The sequence below is a fragment of the Eptesicus fuscus genome, chromosome 2, assembly GCF_027574615.1.
Source record: "Eptesicus fuscus isolate TK198812 chromosome 2, DD_ASM_mEF_20220401, whole genome shotgun sequence".
NCBI classification, from domain to species: Eukaryota; Metazoa; Chordata; class Mammalia; order Chiroptera; family Vespertilionidae; genus Eptesicus; species Eptesicus fuscus.
The window spans coordinates 41129682-41147524 of record NC_072474.1 but is presented as its reverse complement, the minus strand read 5'-3'; the positions used below and the strand labels follow the sequence as shown (position 1 = coordinate 41147524).

Genomic DNA, 17843 nt, shown 5'->3' with positions numbered 1-17843 from the left:
TCACTTGATTTTTGGGTTCACTTGTTGATAGATATGTATTTGTTGTACATAATTTTTTATCTTTACTTTTTTCTTCTTCCTCATCTTAAAGAATACCTTTCAGCATTTCGTATAATACTGGTTTGGTGGTAATGAACTCCTTTAGCTTTTTCTTATCTGTGAAGCTCTTTATCTGACCTTGCATTCTGAATGATAACTTTGCTGGGTAGAGTAATCTTGGTTGTAGGTTTTTGCTATTCATCACTTTGAATATTTCTTGCCACTCCCGTCTGGCCTGCATAGTTTCTGTTGAGAAATCAGCTGACAGTTTTATGGGTGCTCCCTTGTAGGTAATTAACTGTTTTTCTCTTGCTGCTTTTAATATTTTCTCTTTGTCTTTTGCTCTTGGCATTTTAATTATGATGTATCTTGGTGTGGTCCTCTTTGGATTCCTTTTGTTTGGGGTTCTGTGTGCTTCCTGGACTTGTAAGTCTATTTCTTTCACCAGGTGGGGGAAATATTCTGTCATTATTTCTTCAAATAGGTTTTTAGTATCTTGCTCTCTCTCTTCTTCTGGCACCCCCATAATTCTTATGTTGGTACGCTTGAAGTTGTCCCAGAGGCTTCTTACACTATCTTCAACTTTTTGGATTCTTTTTTCTTTTCCAGTTGAGTGTTTTTTGTATTTCAAATCTTTGACTTGATTCTTGCGTTCCTCTAGTCTGCTGTTGGATCTCTGTATAATATTTTTTTATTTCAGTTAGTGTATGTTTAATTTCTAGTTGGTCCTTTTTCATATCCTCAAGGGTCTGGCTAAATTTATCGGCCTTTTCTAGGAGATTCTTGAAAAACCTTATAACTGTGGTTTTGAATTCTATATCCAGTCTTTTATATTCCTCCATTTCTTTCAATTGTGATCTGTTACTTTGTCTCCACATTTTCGCTGCTTCCCTGCGGTGGTAGGGTAGCTTTGTGTGCTAGGTGTCCTATATGGCCCAGTGGGTCAGCCAGCCCAGTCACCTGAGGTGGACACTATTGGTGCACCCCTTTGTGGTCTGTGTGTATAGCCTTGTTGTAGTTAAGTCTTGATTGTTGTTGGTCTCACTGGGTGGAGTTGACCTCCAGGCCAATTGGCTGTGAGTATCAGCTGTGTCTACATTGGGAGACCTGTGCTGGACATAGCCTTATAGGATCAGACTTGCAAAATTGCAAAAGCCTCTGTGCTCAGCTTGGATGGGGCAGAGTCTCAGAGCTGCACAGAAGGTCTTGGCTTCCCGTCAGCCCTGCTCTTGCACACGCACCTCCAGACCTCTGCCTTCCGCATTCCCCTTGAGTTTCCGCCTGACAGTCCAGATTCCCCCAGGCTCGCCTGGAACTGGGGTTCAGTGCAGTCGGAACTGGGGTTCAGTGCAGTCAGGAGCTTCTGACTCCCTTCCACTAGGGAGAGCTAGCAGCAATCTCAGCAGTCAGTCTTCTCTGCGCGCACTCGCACACGTGCGTCTCCAGACCTCTGCCTTCCGCGCTCCCCTGAGTTTCCACCTGACAGTCCAGATTCCCCCAGGCTCACCCGGAACTGGGGTTCAGTGCAGTCAGGAGCTTCTGAATCCCTTCCACTAGGGAGAGCTAGCAGCAACCTCAGCAGTCAGTCATGTGTGCACTCTTGCGCGAGCGCCTCCAGACCCCTGTCTGCTGCGGCTTCCTCTCCAAGTCTCCGTGTGCCTTTCCAGACTCCCCCTGTATGAGCCTGGGTCCACGGCGTTTTGCCCGGAACTGGGGTTCAGTGCAGTTGGGGGCTTCCTTCCCTCTCCCGCCAGAGAACACCAGCTAAGCACTCAGCCGCCCTTCCTCCACGCGCGCGCCTCCCTACCTCAGTCCTTTGCAGTTCTGATTCTCCGTGTGCTTTCCTCTTTCCTTCTAGTTGTAGAATTTCCACTCAGCCAGCTTTCCTGTGGTTCTGGGTGATTTCCGTTCTGTCTTTTAGTTGTAGTTTTGAAATTGTTGTGGGAGGCAGCAGTTTAAGTGTTTATGCCGCCATCTTCCATTGATTCTTTTGAATTGGTATTTTAGAAACTCTACCAACACTCCAATCCTATCCCCCAGTTATCCTTTTAATTCAAAATCAGAGACATTTTTTTACATTGTAAAGTTGCTTTAGCCTGAGACGTACTACTATTGCTTCATCTTTTATAACAAGGTTTATCTTCTCTAGGTCTCTCAATGCACACTTTCCATGGAAACTTCTTTGTGCGTTCCACTGATTTGTTGTCCCTCGCCAACATCAATCCTGATGCTGGGTTTGCAGTACAGCTGTCAATTGAAGAAAGTTTGACAGACACTTCCTTAGTATGCTTTCAGACAGCCCTGTTATATACATCAAGCAAAGGTAACATTAGGAGAAATGAAATATAACCTGTAGCAATAATTCTCCTCTCATATGGTGGTGAGAATGGGGAGAAAGAATGAACATACAGTGGAAAGTGATGGGATTTGCATCAGTTAATCAAACATATGTTCTGTGTTTTGTTTTGTTTTTTAACTTTTTTTAATCTTTAAATGATATATTTTTTGACTTGCATTCCCAGGATCATATGTATCTGGTAAACCATGCTAGTACGTTGGATATAATTTAGAATGAACGATCTATATATTTAAAATCCTAAGCCACCATTCGACTGGTAGCTATGACGTGCACTGACCACCAGGGGGCAGGCGCTCAACACACAGGCATGGAAACATGGGACAGACTGATGAATCTCAGAGGGAAGAGGGGAAGGGGAAAGACAGGAAGAGATTAACCAAAGATGTTATATGCATACTAGAGGCCCGGTTGCATGGATTCATGCACCGGTGGGGTCCCTCGGCCTGGCTTGCGGTGGATCAGGCAGAAACCAGCAGTCTGACATCCCCCAAGGGGTCCCAGATTGCGAGAGGGCACAGGCCAGGTCAAGGGGCCCCACCATTGCATGAATTCATGCACCGGGCCTCTAGTATTAAAATAAAATCTAAAATGTAATGTTAAGTTCTATTCAAAACATAGTATGTGTTCATAGTATATCTTCAGATTTGGAGAGTGTTTAATTTTCTTTAAAATACATTCACTGTGAAACTTAGTTTTTACATTTTAATATCCTGTTGAAGATTTAATCAATCAAAACAATACCTTGAATAATTTTTTGACCTGTTCTCTTTGTTTCTTTCTTTTTCTAACATATTTTGCAATGACATTTGTTCATCACTTTGTTTAGGTGAACGGAGAATTAGAGTGCATACACTTTGTTTGCCAGTGGTAAGTTCACTAGCAGATGTATATGCAGGAGTGGATGTACAAGCTGCCATCTGTCTTCTGGCAAACATGGGTGAGTAAAACAGTGAGGGAACAGGTGAAATGCATTTTTCTATTCTAAAAACTGAAGCTTGGGCATTTTTTTTACCCTAGAAATCCCTTATTTTAAAAGTGTATGTTTTCTGTTTTCATGTATAGCAGTGTGAATTGGATGGTTCTTATATTTATTATTAATTCTTTGGTTTAAAAATTTTTTGAGGATTCATAATCACTAAAAGTTGGTGACAACCTAAATTTCCGTCAGCTAGTGAATATATGAACAAGCTGTGATACATTCATACAATGGAATATCATTCAGGAATAAAGAAGCACTATTGATACATGAACAAAATGAATGACTCTCATAGGCATTATGCTAAGTAAAAGAAGCTAGTCTCAAAATGATACCTACAGCCCTAGCCTGTTTGGCTCAGTGAATAGAGCGGCAGCCTGGCGACTGAAAGGTCCCAGGTTCAATTCTGGTGAAGGGCCTCGGTTTCAGGCTCCCAGCCCTGGTCGCGGTCATGCGGAAGGCAACCAATTGATGTGTCTCTTTCACATCAGGGTCATGCGGGAGGCAACCAATTGATGTGTCTCTTTCACATCAGGGTCATGCGGGAGGCAACCAATTGATGTGTTTCTCTCTGTCTTTCCCTCTCCCTTCCACTCTTTCTAAAAAAAAAAAAAAAAAAAAAAATGGAAAAAATATCCTCGGGTGAGGATTAAGAACAAACAAAAAAACAACCACTACCTACATGTGATGCCATTTATATGACTTTCTAGCAAAGGGAAAATCATAGGGATGAAGAAGAGATCATCCCTATGATTTTTCAGGGTTGGGGCAGGGGAGCATTTTACTACAAGGAGATATTCTGGGGGTGATTATGGCACTGTTGTGTATCTTGATTGTGGTAATGATTGCATGGTTATGCGTTTTGACACAACCACCACTGAGCTATACTGGAAATAGTAAATTTTACTGTATATAAGTTTTTAAAATCCTTTAGGGAATTAATATAACACTTAGTGTTTTGTTGTTAATGAAATTATCTTTTAGATGAATTTAGATATAAAATGAGCATGATTATTGCCCATGAATTTTATTTTTAATACTTGGGCATATGTGTAGGTTATCTCTGTTTTAATAAAATATGTACTTGGGATTTCACGCTAACATCTGGCTTTTCAGTGTCTGCATAATGACCTGTGTTCAGTTTGTCCTCTCTTTTGTTGACCTGGGAATGCTTTGGCAGAGATTTCAGAGGATCACCAGGGATAACTCAGATTGCAGAACTTACTATTGTTTGTTTTTCAGTTCTTTCTTTTTTATTGGAACTTACATTGTTTGGCCAGAAAAAAAAATAATTTATACATGTGACTTCTAGTTAAGTAATGAAAATATCCCCAGAATTTTCTTAAAGTAGAAGAATAATACATGTTTTCCAGTACCAGTAGTGGCTATGTATTTTTAAACTTAAAACTATTAAAACAAAAAGGTCCAAAATAATCTAGATTTGTTCTGATTATCAAATTTAGTTCAGAAAAATTGTGTAATGAGCAAAGTCACCCCAATAAATTTAATTAAAACAATTTTTTAATGGGTGAGCAGGTAAATGTATTTTTTTTATCCTAGAAATTAAATTTTTATTAGTTTCTTAAATAATGTATGTAAGTCTTACCTCTTAATAGCATTCATTGAAATCTAATGGTTAAATACCTTTTTGTTGCTTTCTAGCTGTGGACCGATCCATTTCAACAAGTCTCTCAGATGCAAGAGATGCCTTAGTGAATGCTGTGGTGGATTCATTGTCTGCATACAGTTCAACTGTCTCAAATTTACAGCACTCTGTGTTGATTGCACCCAGCTCCCTCAAGTTGTTTCCTCTCTATGTTTTGGCCCTTCTCAAACAGGTAGCTAGCTCTCTGTACAATATTACATTTAATAAAGCCTTTAAAATTTCTCGATACATATCCAACGTGGATATCCCCGGGAGGTCACTCTCCCCGGGGCTCTGTCCAGGTGGCGTAGGGGAGCGTAGGGCTTTGCCCATTGATGTACAGTCCCTTTCCACAGCGTTGGAGAGAAAGCCGGGCCTTGAGTCTGCGTCTGCATATTCCTACAGCTTCTCACAGTCTTGTGGACAATGACTGAGGAGACAAACCATGAAGGAAACCTCTAAAAAATAATAATATTCTCAATACATAAGTGAAGAAATGAAATCTAGGTTTCTGGGTTTTTAAAAAATATTTAATTAGAGGATTATGTAGTTTACTATTGGAAAAGTTTAGAAGAACAGGAAAAGATCACTGGAAAGTGGAGGTATATAGATACATGATGACTGTTTGAGACCCTATGCCCTTACTCTTCAGTATGTGGAAGCAGCCTGCATAATGGTGTGCTTATAGTGTACTCTTCGTGTATGCTTCTGGACAGAGACTCAGGGCAAGATTAATACTCATTGAACATCTTTCCAGGCAACATAATGGGTGATAGATACATATCCTCTTAACTTACAGCAACTGAGAGAGGTGAGTATCATTTTTCCTGTTTTGTTGATGATGACGACATAGCTTTGAGAAGCTAAGTAACTTGCTCACATACCTTTCTATTAAATGTCGGAGCTGAGCCCTGACCGGTTTGGCTCAGTGGATAGAGCGTCAGCCTGCGGACTGAATGGTCCCGGGTTCGATTCCAGTCAAGGGCATGTACCTTGGTTGCAGGCACATCCCCAGTGGGGGGTGTGCAGAAGGCAGCTGATCGATGTTTCTCTCTCATCCATGTTTCTAGCTCTCTGTCCCTCTCCCTTCCTCTCTGTAAAAAATAAATAAAATATAAAAATGTCGGAGCTGAAAATAGAATCTAGGTTTGTCTGATTTGAAGGCCATGCTTTTTTCCATGACGATGGTATATATTTGTTTGTTTTAATATTTGTCTATTATATTTATGTTTTATTTGAAATTTTTGTGTTTTTTTTTTTTTTTTTTTAATGTAGAAAGCATTTAGAACTGGTACAAGCACACGCCTGGATGATCGTGTATATGCCATGTGTCAGATAAAGTGTCAGCCACTTGTTCACCTAATGAAAATGATTCATCCCAACTTATACAGGATAGACAGATTGATAGATGAGGTATGATTTCTTTTAGTACATTTGAAGATTTTAAATTTAAATATATGAATGTCTTGATTCCATTGGTAAGATAGCAATGCCTTTATTAACAATTTTTAAATTCATTTTTCCCTTCTGGTATTAATGCATTAAATAAGGACACTGGATTTGATTTGACAATAGTACTATCAGGTATTATCTGTGGTTATGGAGTTTTCAAAAATAATTTCATGTGGGAAGTAATTTTTCTTGTGGGATTGCTTATAATATTTATTATCAAGCCAAGTTGTAGGCTGGACATTTCCATATATATTTTATAGACATTAACTATTTCTGATATGATCAGAGTGCAATTTTTATTATATTGTAAACTGGATCTGATATCCATCAGTGTTTTTAATATGCAAATATGTAGTGTATGTTTTCTTCCTTGTATTAAAACTCTTTGGAATCTTCTCTGTATTATGTTTATAGAGAAATGTAAAACAGTAACTTGCTTTGCAGGAGATTTAATAGTCATACATTTAATATATCCTGATCCCCAAATGGAAGAAAATGGAGAGATTGTTTTATGTATTTGTGTTTCTCTCTTTTTATTTTGAATACATATGAATGTCTTGATTCTACAGCCAAGGTAATGTTTAGGTATCAATAATTTTTTGCATCCTACAAAATCCTCAGGTGTTACTTTCAGTATTTCATGAGGAGTTGGTGGCCATTAGCTTCCAAACTGTGCTGATAGCAATGTCAGCTCATTCACATTCCATCTGTTTTTGTTGCAGGGTGCAATACATGTTAATGACAGGGTCGTACCTCAGCCACCTATTCAAAAATTGTCTGCAGAGAAGCTGACAAGAGAAGGTGCTTTCCTTATGGACTGTGGCTGTGTAAGCATCCTCTCCTGACAAAGCCTAACACTGTTCCAACAAAAGGAGAAACACAGGGCCTTTGCAGATTAGTCAGTGAAAGGTAGATTAGGAGCTGAGAGGCAATACATTGGTAACTGGCACAAGAGGTCAATATATGTTAGACTTTTCTAGTTGGATATTACTTTATTATAGATTAATAAATGTTACCATGGATTATTTACTGTCCTAGATTATATATATTTGATACAGAACAAAGTTCTTGTTTTCAAGGATTTTATCATTAGACTCATAAAATTCAAAGGGGCCTCAAATTTGTCTAGTACAATTTATATCCATTGTCAGAAATGCCATTAATGATTAGGAGTTGAGGAGAAGTCACTGGGCAGAGTGGTGGTGAAGGGTGTTAGAATGGGCAAGTTGGCTTCATGAATGAGACCTTATGAGCAGAAAAAGGATTCCAGTAGCCATAGGAAGGGGGATGGGAGAGCACATTAGTGAAAATAATAGAGACAGTCATTGAAATAGTGGAAAGGAAATATTGTGAGCCAGTTATCCTGGTTAAAACATTACATTCATATGGGGGGCGGGGAGAGAAGGTAAGATATATTTTATGGGAAGCTTTGAAATTTAAGCAAAGAAGATATGAAACACTTAAGATTCCTGGATGTAGATTCTAAATGTACCAATTATATTTCCTTTTTACTTTTATGTTTCTACTTTATTTGAAATAGTATATTTTACCTCTTTTATTCTGGATAATTTTGAGAAAGTAAACTAATATGTTTCTGATTAAGGGATTTTAATATCTTGGTTTTTGTTTTTAGGTTTTTTACATTTGGGTTGGAAAAAGCTGTGACAATACCTTCATCGAAGATGTGCTTGGGTATCCTAATTTTGCATCAATACCACAGAAAATGGTCAGTGGGTTTTTATACAACGTTAACTTTGTATGTGCTTATTTGCTTGAAATGTTTTTTATTGAGATAAAATACACATAAGATTCACAGTTTTAACCATTTAAAGTGTACAATTCATTAGTTTTTAGTTAAATTCATAATGTTGTACAACTATCCCCAGGATCTAATTTCAGAGTCCCAAAAAGAAACCCATATCTTCCAATTCTTCCCTCCTTTCCCAGCAACCACTAATTTCCTTTCTATATCTGGATTTGCCTGTTCTGGACTTTTCACATAAATGGAATCATATATGTGGCCTTTTGTGTTTGGCTTCTTTCATTTCTCACAATGTTTTCAAGGTTCATCCATGTTGTAGCATGTATCAGTATCTCATTCTTTTGTATGACTGAGTAATAGTTCATTGTTTGAGCACACCACATTTTGTATATCCAATCATCCAGCATCTGGGATGCTGCCACTCCGAGGCTATTGTGAATAGTGCTACCATGAACATTTTGTGTACAAGTGTTTCTGTAAACATGTTTTCAGTTCTCTTGGGTATATAACCTAGGGTTGAAATTTCTGGGTCATATGGTAAACTCTGTGTTTACTTCTTTTTTTTTTTTTAATATATTTTTATTAATTTCAGAGAGGAAGAGAGAGAGATGAGAGATAGAAACATCAATGATGAGAGAGAATCACTGATTGGCCGCTCCCTGCATGCCCCCCACTGAGGGTCGAGCCTGCAACCCAGGCATGTGCCCTTGACTGGGAATCGAACCCAGGACCCTCCAGTCCGCAGGCCGATGCTCTATCCGCTGAGCCAAACCAGCTAGGGCTGTGTTTACTTCTTCAGGAACTGACACACAGTTTTCCAACAACTTTACCTTCTGATATAAATTATTTTGCTGATAACATTTTTCATTTGGCCTTTACTGTGTGTGTGTTAACCAATACCAAAGAAATCAGTTCTCTACATTTAATGAATGGAAAAGGTCTACCTTGCCCCTACCTTGATTGGAGCATCATTCCGTACACGAAAAGGTTGTGGGTTCAATTTCTGGTCAGGGCACATACCTAGGTTGCAGGTTGGATCCCTGGTTAGGAAGCATCCAAGAGGCCAACAATCAATGTTTCACTCTGTCTCCCCCCAACCCCCCACTTCCTATCTCTGAACATATCCTCAGGTGAGGATTTAAAAAAAAAAAAAAAACTCTACCTTATTCTTTGATATTATAAATATGTCATTTCTCCTGAAATTAATATGTCAGTGTAATTTTTATCACTTTCTGCTGTCATTTGATTGACTCAACAAATGAGAATAAGGAAATGTTTTTAAAAAGAATAATAGAAGGGGGAAAGCATATGAAAAATAAATCTCACTAAATAGGATAGTAAACGTTATTTTAAAGCTGTAGATATTTAAGCACTATGATACCAGCATAGTAAACAGAATTCAGAAATGGATCTAATTCCTGAAAAATAGAATGTAGTAAAGGTTAATTAAGAAAATAAAATAAAAACATAGCATTTCTTTTATTTACCAGATAGGCAAAGATTTTTAAGTTTAATAAAAGTCAATAGTGTAGGGGGTATAGGTCAACAACAGTCCTATCAAAAACTGTAGATTGTAGTGTATATTTTACGTATTTTGGGGGAGTATTTGGCAATATCTGTTAAAATTAAAATCACATAGTTTATGATACAGTAAATTTTTCTACTCCAAAGAATATTCCTGTAGAGTTATTCATAAAAATACGTTTTTGTACACACATGCTTGTGTCATTAAATACAAATATCTGGGGAAATTCATATTAAAACAGAAATGTTTTCTATTCTTTTACTTTTTAAATGTTGACATAAATTACAAATATAGCTAACCCAAACTTTTCTATTTAAATCTTTTCCATACATATACTTTGAATTATTTAGTGCATTATTAAGTTCACTTTGGGGAAAAAACTCATATATACAAAAGAATAGACTTTTGGGGCCTTAACATACACGTAAAATGTCAGTATCATATTATTAAGCATTTTTTATTGACTTATCCAGAAATATATAAACAAACTTGCCAACAATTTAAATTTCCTTTGTTTGGTTGCTCCTGTTGGGTCTGGGAACAGAGTGCTGGCAGTTGATTGTTGGTAGTGGGAATCATGGTTTAGTTCTAATAGTACTGAAGTCTATGAGAAAGGAAGTCATTTCCTAATTATATTTCTGTTACCAGACACATCTTCCAGAGCTAGATACACTTTCATCGGAAAGAACCAGATCCTTTATAACTTGGCTTAGAGACAGCAGACCATTAAGCCCAGTCCTTCACGTGGTAAAGTAAGTACTTCTATAACTTAACTATAAAATTGTCTTGTCCTGTGCAATTTATGTAAAATTGCTTGTCTTCAAAGCAAATTTAAAATATTATCAAACTATAATATAGTGGTAGAATGTTGTTATTTGAATACTATCCCTTATGTTTCATTTTCCTAAAGTCCCCATGTATCATTGATTTTTCAAATGTATAATTATTATTGTTAGTAATATGGATTTTTAGGTTAATACCCTTTTCTCTTTTTCAGAGATGAGAGTCCTGCCAAAACAGAGTTTTTCCAACATTTGATTGAAGACCGGACAGAAGCTGCATTCTCTTACTATGAATTTTTGCTTCACATTCAGCAACAGATTTGTAAATGACGTGGAATAAAATGGAATCAAAAGAAAAATTAGATAAAGCCTAATCTGCTGGAGAAGCCCATTGGAAATGGGAAATGAAGGCATTTGTTGTTACAAGACACAATGCATAGCATAGCACCTTGTCTGAGGCAAAAGGCAAAGAGGAAGAAAGAACTTGGCAGATTTTCTCAGCCTGAATTAGTGGTAATGATGATGCTGTTTCACCAGGTATATTTTGAGTTGGTTTCCACACATTTCCTGTAGTGCAGCAGTTCAGTGCTCTGTTCATTGCAAGTCAGCACATTCATTTAGCTAATGTGGATGATAGGTCATAATGTAAAATTAGATAACTTTTTTTCTTATAGTTAATATGACATTTCTGGACTGGAACTCTGACAAGAAATGCCAAAAGGCAGTGGGCACCATGTTATTTATATGAATTTTTAACAAGGAATGATTCGTATTCATTAAATGAATTCAATATTTTCCCTGTAAAAACAATAGAGTTTCAGTACATGAACTATAGAAACAATATATACATAATGTACATAAATGTTACATTTGTAAAGAAAGTGTAAAAATGTAACTACAGAATATGAATTGCTACAACTGTGCTGCATTGTTGGATGACAACTCTTTTTGTCGCAGTTAGAGAATGAGGTTGACTAATGCGTATTATGAATTGAGTCCACAGAAGAAACACAAACTCTTTGTAATTCTGTTAAATCTTTTATGTGGATTTATTTATGATCAGCCTACTAATTAAAAATATTTTGCTTGACAGTATGGTTTGGTGTTTTTTTGTGAGGGGAGGGAAGTGGATGGGTTTTCAGATGTTTTGTTTTGTTTTTACATATTGGATATACTAAATTCACTACTTGGGGGAATGGAATGATACTGAATCAGTAAGTTTTATTCATTTGTGCACCTTACCAAGTACTTTGTTTACATTCTGAAAAGGAATGTTACTCTCAAAATACTTATGGTTATTGATTAAGTATAATCTTAATTTGTTTTTCTCAATTAAATTAGAGACATTTTTTCTGCAAATTCATATCAAGAAAATTTTCATAACATGTGAATATCCTATTTCATTGACTTTAAGATTACCATCTTGAATTTTCAGAGAGATTCTATTCTGCTGAAAAGAAATCATTTACTAATTGCTTACTTACTGTGAAAACTGTTAATGCACCATATTATTTTGTGGGATGGAATTTCATTTTATACATTTGAAAGTCCCATCAGTGAACTTTGGAAGAAAAAAATGCTGTTGATATGTGTGGTGCATGATTTTTATGGCTTTTGTGCTTAGTGGACCTCTTTTCTTTGGATGAAATAAAAGTACTATCTCCCATTCCCTCAGGCAGCTGAGAGGTTAAATGACTCACCCTGAATGACATTACTAATTAGTGACAGAGCTAAGAGTAAAAGCCAAATGTCCTCCCCACTCACTGTCAACTGTCACCCACTTCCACCTCCACCCAGGACTGTACTTGTTCCTGTACCACTCTGCATCTGGCAAGACAGAATCTTACTGAACATTAGAAAAAACTATAGCACTTTAAGGGCAACTAAATATTGTAATTTTATAATGAAAAGTGTAATGTTTCTATTTTAAGTAAGACAAAAAATCTTTTGTCCTTGGATATTTTGTCATTCAATAGATATTTATAAGCAGTTAATACTTGTCAGATTTTGTTCTAGGCATAAGACAGATGAAAATCCCACTTTCTCAGTGCTTACACTATAGAGCGAGGGTGGTGAGGACTGGGGAAAACAATACCTTTACGTATGTCAAGTGCGATGAATGCTGTGAAGAAAAAGAAAGCTGGGTAGGGGAATCAAGAATACTTTATTTTATAGTAACCAGAGAAGGTCCTCTGAAAAGGTGGCAGTTGAGCAGAGCCTACAACCACGTGGGTATCTGGAAGAGGAGCCATCCAAGTACAGGGATTTGTGGTAGGTGAATGTGCAAGGTACCTCTGGCTGCTCTTGTTTTCTCTGTGAAAAAGGCGGAGTTGTCCCCTGAGAAATGGTCTTCTAGGAGAGGGAGACATTGAACTGACGAGTGGCATGAATTATGATGGTTAAGCCGCCCTGAGGGCCTATCTTGGGATATGAGTCATGAACTTAAAAGTGAAGCCAGTGAGCATAGCTGTGTCTCTTGCCTCCAGCCACATTCAGCTGCTGCGTGCAGGGTTGGATGTAAGCAAGGTTCACAAAAAACTGAGGAGCAAGGGAATGACTCATTTAAGTGAAAGGGGCTTAAAATAAGTGATGGATAGAGAAAATGGGCTGGGCTTAATAGTTTAGAGGTCCTATTGAGGTCAAAAAGCTCAAGCACTGCTGGGAGAGGCCACGCGCCCCCGGGTCCGGGAGAGGCCACGCGCCCCCGGGTCCGGGTGAGGCCGTGTGTCCCGGGTCCGGGTGAGGCCGTGTGCCCCTGGATCCGGGTGAGGCCACACGCCCCTGGGTCCGGATGAGGCCACGCTCCTCTGGCTCCGGTGAAGCCGGATCCCGGGTCCAGGTGAGGCCGTGTGCCCCGGGATCCGGGTGAGGCTGGGTCCCGGGCCTGGGTGAGGCCACACGCCCCCTGGTTCTGGGTGAGGCCACGTGCCCCTGAGTCCGGTCGAGACCAAACCAGAGGGAGTCGGCCCTCCGTTACCACCATTTGTCCACCATCCAGAGCTGAGGGGTCAGTGCTGACATGTACACATAAGGAACTGGTGGACATTGAAATTGGGTCTCAAAAGAACTGTTGGTCCAGAAAGAAACTCACTACAGACTGGTTCATTTGCCTGTCAGCATAACTATTATTGCTCGTCTCACATTCAGTTCTTATAAGTATATCTCTAGTGACACATGATCTCGCTCATCTAGGGGAAATGATGAACAACATAGACTGATGAACAAGAACAGAACCAGAAACAAGGAGGCATCGATCGGACTATCGGGCCTCAGAGGGAGGATAGGGGAGGGTGGGGCGAGGGGGGAGAGATCAACCAAAGGACTTGTGTGCATGCATATGAGCCTATCAAATGGTTAAGTTCAACAGGGGGTTGGGGCATCCGTGGGGAGGGGTGTGGGATGGGAATGGGAGGATGAGGACAAATATGTGACACCTTAATCAATAAAGAAATTTAAAAAAAAAAAAAAAGCTCAAGCACTGGATCTCAGGATATGGGATGCTGGAAATTGAGGTTTCGAGTTAATTTAGATACTGATAATTATGAGATCTAGGGAGTGGATAGTTGAGGTGCTGTAAAAGATGACTGGAGGTGAGGAGGTCAGAACTTAGAATAAGGATTTTAGCTGGGTCATTTCTTTGACCATTAAAATTGCCAGGAAAGCCAAAACCGGTTTGGCTCAGTGGATAGAGCGTCGGCCTGCGGACTGAAAGGTCCCAGGTTCGGTTCCGGTCAGGGGCATGTGCCTTGGTTGTGGTCACGTCCCCAGTGGGGGGTGTGCAGGAGGCAGCTAATCGATGTTTCTCTCTCATCGATGTTTCTGGCTCTCTATCTCTCTCCCTTCCTCTCTGTTAGAAATCAATAAAATATATATTTAATAAAATAATAAAATAAAATAAAATTGCCAGGAAAAATGACTGGAGAGTAGCAGTACTGAGTGCCTATGGGGACTGTGTATATGGGCCTATGGGGATGGGATATTATGTGGTCCAATGACATGAGCTCAGAACCAGAGGTAGGCAAGGAAAAATAGTCTGGATGTCTACAAATGAGCAGAGGGATGCCTGCCTGGATGTCAAACACAGCCACCCTAGTCCGGCCGGCATGGCTCAGTGGTTGAGCGTCAACCTTTCAACCAGGAGGTCACAGTTCGATTCCTGGTCAGGGCACATGCTTGATCCCCAATGTGGAGTATGCAGGAGGCAGCCAATCAATGATCCTCATCATTGATGTTTCTTTCCCTCTCTTCCTCTCTGAAATCAATAAAAATATATATTTTTTAAAAGAAAACACATTTATGTATATACTGACATTTAAGAAAAACACACACACAGCCACCCTTGAAAGGTTTGCAAGGGAGTTAGTGTCTGCAGAAGAGAGCCGTTTCAGAGTATGTGGAGACCGACTTCACGGAATGTGGGCATGATGAGATTAATCCTGATGGGTGAAGGGTAATCAGTCTCATTGCTGCCCCATGGGACAAGTCTCCAATCATTTGTGAAGCTGAGTGACCAGAAGGGGCATGCTGACCAGGAGGCCTGTGAGCCTGCTTTCAATTACCTGAAATTGTCATCAAAGTCCGTGGTTCTCAGTGTTCATTGTGGGAATAGGATAAACATTTCCAGGTAGGGGGTTGACCAAAGGTACGTATTTTAAAAGAGTATCCCAGGTGCTCTTTGCCGCATCTACTGCGAGGATGAAGACCATTCTCAGCAATCAGACTGTGGACATCCCAGAAAACGTGGACATCACTCTGAAGGGACGCACAGTTACTGTGAAGGGCCCCAGAGGCACCCTGCGGAGGGACTTTAACCACATCAATGCAGAACTCAGTCTCCTTGGAAAGAAAAAGAAGAGGCTCCTGGTTGACAAATGGTGGGGAAATAGAAAGGAACTGGCCACGGTTCACACTATCTGCAGTCATGCACAGAACATGATCAAGGGTGACACAGTGGGCTTCCATTACAAGATGAGGTCTGTGTACACTCACTTCCCCATCAGCATGGTTATTCAGGAGAATGGTTTTCTTGTTGAATTAAAAAATGTCTTGGACAAAAAATACATCTGCCGAGTTTGGATGAGATCAGGCGTTGCCTGTTCAGTATCTCAAGCCCAGAAAGATGAGTTGATTCTTGAAGGAAACGACATTAAACTTGAATCAAATTCAGCTGCTTTGCTTCAGCAAGCCACAACAGTTACAAACAATATCAGAAAATTTTTGGGTGGTATCTGTGTTACTGAAAAAGGAACAGTTCAGCAGGCTGATGAATCAGATCTAAGTTGTCCAGCTATAGAAACACCAAGATGCCGATTGATTTGTCACACTTATTTGCTATATTTAAAGATGCAATAAAGCCTTGTATTGATTTGGGGGGAAAAAGAAATAAAGTATCCCAGGTGATGTGAAAACCTACTAATATACATGAGTCCTATTCAAAGTAACTTTTGAAAATATTCAAAATAGTTTAAAAGGCAAAAAAAAAAATGAAAGCAAAGCTGAAAACACTGCAGACATTATTTAGGTGGAATCACTAATAACTGAAAGAAGACAGACGACTAAAAACAATAGCAAGCTGTGTGAAACAGACCTGAAAAATAAAACATTTTATAATTTACTTACCTTTTGTCCCTGAATTTAGAGGCAATCTGTTTCAGCCAGAAAATTGGGTCTCCTCCTCTCTGCCTTCTTACAATACCCATGAGAAGTGGCACTTCACATGAAACAAGTGGACAGGAAGTGTGTGTGTATGTGGCCTGAGGGGGAGGTAGCCGTGACTCCAGGCCACAAGAGGCTCTTAAAGCATTGCCTTCTGATGTGTCATAAGCTGATCCAAAAGTGAAAGCTTGGCTTGAGCTCAGCCAACCTGGGGTAGGCAAGGACAAAGTAGGCTGGATGTCTGCAAACAGGAGCAGAAGGATGCCTGCCTGGGGTCTGAGATCACACACAGCCACCCTTGAAAGGTTTGCAAACAAGGTAGTTTTAGACTACCTCCTGTTTTTTCTTTCACCCACTACCACATTCACAACAGTTCACACACCAGATATGTGGGGACTTTACCCACACTAAGCAATTCTCTGTGACACCAGCTGAGTGTCCTACAATTCAACTCAATTCTGACACTATCTGAAGATAGCATCCGATCCCACAGGTCAACAATCCCACAAGACTGCTCCCTCTTCAGATGCCAGTTGCAAGTGCAGGTTTGTTGCCTGTGCTTCTGACCAACCGGCTGTAGATCAGGAGTTTCAAGGCCCTCAACTTCAGGTTTAATTAATTTACTAGACTGTTGAGTAAAGGATACAGATGTACAGCCAGATGAAGAGAGAGAGGATGGGGTCCGGGAGGGTCCTGAGTGCAGGAGCTGCTGTCCCCGTGGAGCAGGGTGTGTCACTACCGGTGTGGCTGTGTTCACCAGCCTGGAAGCTCTCTGAACCCCATAGTTTTGGGATTTTATGGCTGCTTCTTCACATAGATTATCAGTTACTAACTCCATTTCCATCCCCTCTGCCCTCTCTGGAGAATGGGGCAGGTAGGACTGAAAATTCCAAGCTTCCAATCATGGCTTAGTCTTCCTGGTGACCAGCCCCCTCCCAGGAGCTCACCCAGAGTTGCCTCATTAGAACAAGAGATGTTCCTAGTGCTCTGATCGCCTAAGAAATTACAAGGGTTTTAGGAGCTCTGTGCCAGGAACCGAAGGCAGAGACCTGTATATGTATATCTTTTCTATTATCTTACAGTTACTATTAGTAATGCACAATGAGTTGTTAAGGATTGTAAAAATTTGTGTTCACAAATGAAAATCAGTGTTAGCATTTACAAGGCTTATAATTTTGCAAAAACTCCCCTAAATGCATATACAGATACTACCTCATAGATATTTGTCTGTCAGACAAAATCAGTACTATAGCATTTTCTTATGAGTGTATCGTCACTGTTTGGAGATGTTCCTGGTTTTTACTGCTTTTTTTTTCATATTATTTTAGCTCTAGCCATTTAGAGTATAGATAATTTGATTATTGTACAATGATCAATATGTGCTTATATTTACACTTCAGTTGTCTAGTTTTCTTTAATTAGATTTATAAATATATTTTGGTAGAAATAAAATGATTAGTCTAGCCAGCGTAGCTCAGTGGTTGAGCATCAACCCAGGAACCAAGAGGTCACCAGTTCGATTCCCAGTCAGGGCACATGCCCAGTTTGTGGGCTCAGTCCCTGGTAGGGGTCATGCAGGAGGCAACCAATTGATGTTTCTATCTCTCTAGCCCTCTCCCTTCCTCTCGCTCTAAAATCAACAAAAACA

At 39.6% G+C, this 17843-nt stretch overlaps 2 protein-coding genes and 1 non-coding gene across 6 annotated transcripts in view; all 3 read left to right on the top strand.

Moving 5' to 3' along the window:
* SEC24B (SEC24 homolog B, COPII coat complex component) overlaps window positions 1–11630 on the top strand; it is a 94687-nt gene extending 83057 nt beyond the window's left edge. For all 4 annotated transcript variants that reach the window (XM_054726691.1, XM_054726690.1, XM_054726693.1 and 1 more), the window contains 8 exons: window positions 2189–2362; window positions 3225–3335; window positions 5037–5212; window positions 6295–6432; window positions 7194–7298; window positions 8105–8197; window positions 10407–10510; window positions 10756–11630. In XM_054726691.1, the coding sequence (XP_054582666.1) occupies window positions 2189–2362; window positions 3225–3335; window positions 5037–5212; window positions 6295–6432; window positions 7194–7298; window positions 8105–8197; window positions 10407–10510; window positions 10756–10870 (1016 nt within the window). In that variant the 3' untranslated portion in view covers window positions 10871–11630. The remainder of the gene's footprint in view (window positions 1–2188; window positions 2363–3224; window positions 3336–5036; window positions 5213–6294; window positions 6433–7193; window positions 7299–8104; window positions 8198–10406; window positions 10511–10755) is intronic.
* On the top strand, window positions 5274–5479 carry LOC114234681 (small nucleolar RNA SNORA73 family). Its single transcript, XR_003620870.2, has one exon. It is a non-coding gene; the product is annotated as a small nucleolar RNA SNORA73 family (small nucleolar RNA).
* Window positions 11631–15217: 3587 nt separating the features above from the next.
* LOC129150696 (60S ribosomal protein L9-like) lies at window positions 15218–15930 on the top strand. The gene has a single exon (XM_054722973.1). The coding sequence runs from the start codon at window positions 15236–15238 to the stop codon at window positions 15890–15892; it is 657 nt and encodes a 218-aa protein (XP_054578948.1). The 5' UTR covers window positions 15218–15235; the 3' UTR covers window positions 15893–15930.
* Window positions 15931–17843: the final 1913 nt, after the last annotated feature.